Source organism: Primulina eburnea, chromosome 11 (genome assembly GCF_022965805.1).
Source record: "Primulina eburnea isolate SZY01 chromosome 11, ASM2296580v1, whole genome shotgun sequence".
In the NCBI taxonomy this organism is placed as follows: Eukaryota; Viridiplantae; Streptophyta; class Magnoliopsida; order Lamiales; family Gesneriaceae; genus Primulina; species Primulina eburnea.
This window is the reverse complement of record NC_133111.1, coordinates 36028865-36034841: the sequence shown is the minus strand read 5'-3', so window position 1 is coordinate 36034841 and position 5977 is coordinate 36028865. Positions and strand designations below refer to the sequence as shown.

The window sequence follows — 5977 nt, the reverse complement described above, 5'->3', positions numbered from 1 at the left end:
TTCTTTATTAGCTCCAAGTTTGAGCTAAAGGTTTGGGCCTAAAGGGGTACCAGAAATTTTTAGAAGGGGAAAGACGCTAGTAGGCTAGTCGGTGAAACGCGTGCGCGTGCAGCCGGTGCGGTGTGGTCTCTTGACCGTATTAATCTTTTTGGAAAAAATTTATTTGGAAAATAATTTTTATTTTCAAAATAAAGATAAAGACTGCAACAGTGTATCCATTTGCCTATCATAGAAACATTCAGACCAAAGAGTGTGTTCGTCTGCGTTTGGATCAAACAGTGCATCTGTCCACAGAGCTGCGTTTTACCCAGTGCGTCCCTTGGCACGAAACCGTGCCTCCATTGGCGTACGTCCATTGGCTCAGAACCGTGCGTCCCTGGCTTGTGCGCGGGTCCCTTGGCTTATGTGACTCATTCTTTAAATAGTCCCTTGCAGCATTCATCAGATATTTTTTGCATACATTTTTGTTGCATTCTTCTCTTCTGAAACTTGAGAATTCTACATATTTCGTTCACTGGTATCAAGAGTTGTAGTGTTGCTTTCTTGATTTGAATCGTTGTATCTTAAAAACGGTTGTCGCCAACGTAAAGCACTATTATACGGGGAATTTCGTCTTGCGGATAAGGACTTATCCTTGCTTCGACTTACTGCATACTGTTGCTGCTCACATTGTTCTGTTGTCCAAAATCCAGAATACCTACAATATATGATTTCAATTACATGATTTATAGCTTAAATCTCCGACAAGTAGTACATTTGTAACATTGTGTTTGGACTTTTGTAACGTTTAAAAATGTTGTGTTTGGACTTTTATACAGTTTAAAAAATTTGAGCATCATATTATCATTAGCTATAAATTATAATCTTTAGCAAAACAGCAAACCATTGATATCACATGCCACATTTTCAACTCAAAATGACTAAATGAGAAAATTTTAAAATATAGGGCCGGATAAGAATTGTTTTTTATAATATGGTAAATCAAAATTACTCGGACAAAAATATTGAAAGGATCGGTTAATCGAATAAAGAGTGTTTAGAAGGGGGGTTGAATAAACACTGCATAAATTTAAATATTCTTAGACAATATGATTTCAGTTTTGTTACAAACTGAAACTAGATATCCCGTTGGTCAATAAAAATCAGTTAAACTGAATGACACAGTTGCGGAAAATAAACTGACTGAAAGATAGAGTATCTAACTGAAAATGACAACTGAAGTAATGACACCGCAATTTGTTTCTGGATGTTCGGAGACTTGAATAACTCCTACGTCACCCCTTTTATCTCGAAGATAGGATATTCACTAAAAAACTTTGATCAAATACAAAACAGTGTACTGACCCACTTCAGTTTGGACTTATCACTTTGCCAAAACTGAAACTCTTAGTATACAACACTTTTACAGTTCGTAACTGATCTTATCACAACTTAGAAAATCTATCAACGATTACAAAGTGTCATGTAAGCTCGAGAATGTAGTCTTAAATACTACTGATATAACCGATAAGCGTGAGCTTTGATTTCTGAATGTAAGTCAAAATTTTTGCAGCGTGACAACAAGTGAAATGAGATAACTGAAAGTCGTGTTTGTCTTCAGTTGCTGCCTTCGACTATTTATAGGCTCTCCTCTCAACGGTAACATTAAATAATGTTTGAATATTCTAACCGTTGATTGCCACGTCGATATACTCTGACAATCGTACAATGTTCATTCTGTAATGCGGCGTTCCACTACTAGTTGCAGGTATATGTACTATTTTGTCGGTTGTCGCTTTCAACTGATGACGTGTACTGCTGAGAAATCAGCTGGTAAAGAATCAGTTGACGAGAATGAACTTCAGTTGTATCGATCAGATGACGTGTTCAGCAGATGACGTGTTCAGTTGATGATCAGTTCAGTTGCTTAGTTCAGTTGGTAAGTCTTGTTGTCAAAGCACCGGAATTAAGTTTCCAACATATATTATATTATATTATCTAACATACATATAAATATAGGAGTTCTAATTGTGAATTTTCTAATATACCATTATTCATTTAAGTTAGCAAATTAAATCAATGGTTTTTTTAATGGGTTCTTTTAGTAATTCTTGTACATCTTAAATGACTTTGGACATTAATACATATTGAATTCATCAATTTACCAATGATTTTTTTTTTGTTGCTACTAAAATTGATTGCTAAAATGAGTTGTTTTTTTTCATGGTTGCTAATGAATATTTAATTTTTTTATCTTATCTTTTATTTTACATATACATACATCACTTTTACAACAAGTTGATTTTTAAATATGAACTAAGAAGCGTCATATTTTTTATTTAAATATGTCATTTTATTTTTGTGACACTATTTTTTCCTTATATATATATTTTTTATTGTTTACAGTTGTTTTTATGCTTATTATTTTTATTTAATATTATTGGAAATATTATATGCATAGAAAATTTAAATCATAATGTGTCTACACGTGTTTGCAAATTTAGAATTAATGTTCATAGTGTGTTTTCGTGAAATGGGTCAACTCTACCCGCATTTACAATGATAATTAATATTGTTGTCATAAAAAATAATGTTTTCATTAGTAAATCAAATAAGAGATTCGTCTTACAAATGACTCGTGTGGCCCGCTCACAAAATTTTGTATGTTATCTTATTTATATATCTATTTTATTTAGCAAAATCACAATTGATATTTAATTTAATAAATGTTTAGTAGTGGTTTTATTTTAACATTATTATGATAATTTATTTAATTAAGAAGATTTAATTTGACAATATTTTGTCTATGTTCACCCCCTTTAAGTACATCGTAATTTTGGTTTTGATAAAATTCACTATTATGTTATTTTTATTATTTTCCCATTGTGAATTATATTTGGATGAAAATTATATTTTCTAATTTGAGAGAGCTGTCATTATGTTATAATCACAAGGATTGAAAATGTCGTATGAATAAGTGAATATATATGATTTATTGTCATAATATATTTTCATTTTTTGTGTTTTATATATATTTAGATTTATAAATACTCGTAAACAATATATTATTCGATTTTAAACATTATTTAAATCTCATTATTAGTTATCTACATGTATTACACGTATATTTTTCTAATATATAATAAATATAACAGTTTTCACTTGCGAGTAAATTAAATTTCACGATTGACTGAAATGACATTTAATTTACAAGAATGGATCCGACAGTCCATTCCACAGCACGAACATCGAAACAAGTGACAGTCTACTAAAAGGAACTAAACGAAGCTCTGCATTACAAAGCCGAACTTCGTTTCAAAATACAAGAAAACCATGAATTGATCAGATCATCCTGTCACTATCAACACTTTTTATTGTTGCTGCGCAGATGATTCTGTGTGGGCTACTGATTGTTAGGATGTTGTTGCTGGTGCACTGGGTGCCTGACGGAGGAAGCTAGGATTCTCTGTTGTTCGACCTGGAACAGTTCGTGCAGATTGTTCTTGAGGTAACAGTACTCGTATTCGAGGAGTTCCAACGCTCTTAAGCACCTGAATTGATTTATTTTTTATTCGGACCCAAGAGGCTTTTGGCAAGAATGTGAAAAAGTGAAATTTAAGTACGTGCTATATTGAAATTAGAAAAGGCGTGTGTTTACCCAGGCCAGTTGGTTTGGTCGGAAGCAGCGCGAAAGGCGACGCACACATTCCTCACTCTTTTGGCACCAATGCTCGAACTGCTTCCCATTAATTGATTCAAATGTATTCCCATTCTCTTGTAGTCCGATAACTCTCTATCTGCCCTATCAAAATATATCACACAAAACAGTTTCAAACCCACAAAATATATTTTATAATTTCCAAATGTAATCTTTGGAGTGAATTACATACAGCAATGCTCTGAGGTTCTTCAATAGCTTTTCAGATTCGTGGAAGTATATGTTGACAACCTCGGAGACAAAGTTTGGAGATGATTCATCTTGCAGCTGCTGCAGCTGCAAAAACTGCTCATCCAACACTCCCTAAAACACGTACACCATCACAACATTCAATGTTATCTCAAGAGACGATCAATATATTTCGACAAATAGTGATCAGTATCGAACCTGGTGGAAGAGTAAAGCCAGCAACCGGTTCATTTCGGCCAGCAAACGCTCCACATGGAACCCCAACGTCCACAACGGTAGACCCGTTTTGTCTAATTCTTTCTTCGATGCTAACAACTGTCTTTTTTTGGTTAAAAAATCAAGAAACTACGAGAATTAATAGAGGCAAGAATTCAATTCTTCCTTCTTTTTCTTACCTTGCAAGGTTTCTATATGTTGTGATGTTTAAGGAATGAGGATATACATACATATATAGTCGTCAGTTGGAATTGAAGAGTGAAGCATGCAATTTTTAAAGGGTGGTGGTGGATTATATTAGTCCCACAACTTAAAACAGGACAAATTTGTACTTGTCAGCGCAAAAGTACCACGCACGCTGGAAATGGTGGCTACATTTGCATGATGGAACTTTTATTTTTTGGGCAGAATCATCGGTTCATATTTAAAATAAAAAATATTTTTTAAAAATATCTTATTAATCGAATTGGATCAGAGATTTATATCATAAAATTGATTTGTAAAATCATTTTATATGAGTTTTTGTGTTCTTTTTGTATGCCTCCATCTGCATGTTTTTCCCCATAATTTGAATTTATAGATGAAAAAGTTACTATACATTAAGAGTAGATTCTGCACATATATATATATATATATATATATATATATATATATATATATATATATATATATACACACGTACCCTAGCAAATACAAAATTGTGACTAATTTATCGTAAAAAAGTTGATAAGGAAGTAACAAATAAATGATAAATATACATGCAATTTAGTCTCATCAAAGAGTATCAATAAATAGCGATCAACTCTTTCAAAAATGTTCGTATTCCTTGCATGCATGCGCCAGGCTTGAATTCTCTCCATAGTTTTTTTCTTAAACCACTTCAACCTAGCTGCCGAAGTAGTAAACATTTCAAATTTCATGTCTACACGAACTCGTACCCGATTCCACGATGAGCAAGAAAAGTAGCAAAACAAAAGAAAATGCGCATAATATCTTCATCCACCATGTTGGTCTCAGGTACGGTATCTTAAGATATAAATAAGAAAATAAAGAATGACATCGAGATTTACGTAGAAAACCCCTAAAAATTATTATGGTAAAAACCACGAACAAGATAAAAAGAATTTCACTATAATATTTTATTGTATATAATACTCACTGTGTTTCCAAAGAGAACACACAATCTCTTAATACAAGATAACAAATGTCTAACAAATATTATAGAACTAAACACTCAAATGCTATTAGATGAAAGAAAATAACTGAGAATAAGATAACATCTCAATGTACCAGAATTCTCCATTGAAAACCAAGATGTCGAATCAAATATGAAGCAATATTTAATTCATCTGGATTAATGCTAAGAATTTTTTTTTTTTCATTAAAGCCAAATCAATGTGTCGTGCCTCCATCTTGATTCATTCTACATATTAGTTGTGGCGTACGTATTGAATTAAAATTTGATCTTGTGACCACATATTTGAGACCAGATTGTTTAAATCTAAGGCACATGTGTATATATTATATATTGATCGCATACATATGTATCTGTCTTCAAATACTCGTGTACATATATATCTAATATTTGCAGGTAAAATGTTAATTTTACATTATATTTCTACTCTTGATCTTATAATATTGTATATTAAATTTAATTTTGTGTAAATACTAATAGATTAAATAAGGTTGGCGTGCGGAGTGGTAAGCTTTAGGTGGCAGGTTTGTGCGGCGTTAAAGCCCATTCCGTCCTAGTTTACCGCTTTTTACATACACGCTTTTTCTCCATTAACATTTGTTCACGCGTCTTATATTTATACTGTTTTTTTTTCATATCATAATTATAGAAATTAGTGTTATGTTTGAAAAAAATATGTA

The 5977-nt window shown here is 32.3% G+C and overlaps 1 protein-coding gene across 1 annotated transcript; it reads right to left on the bottom strand.

Annotated features, from left to right (window-relative positions):
• Window positions 1-3151: 3151 nt before the first annotated feature.
• LOC140805579 (pseudo histidine-containing phosphotransfer protein 6-like) lies at window positions 3152-5108 on the bottom strand. Its single transcript, XM_073161842.1, has 5 exons — window positions 5041-5108; window positions 4085-4205; window positions 3870-4000; window positions 3638-3781; window positions 3152-3530 (listed from the first exon to the last, which is right to left on the bottom strand). Exons 1-5 carry the CDS (start codon window positions 5106-5108, stop codon window positions 3383-3385), a joined length of 612 nt encoding a protein of 203 aa, XP_073017943.1. The 3' UTR covers window positions 3152-3382.
• Between the last annotated feature and the right edge of the window lie 869 nt (window positions 5109-5977).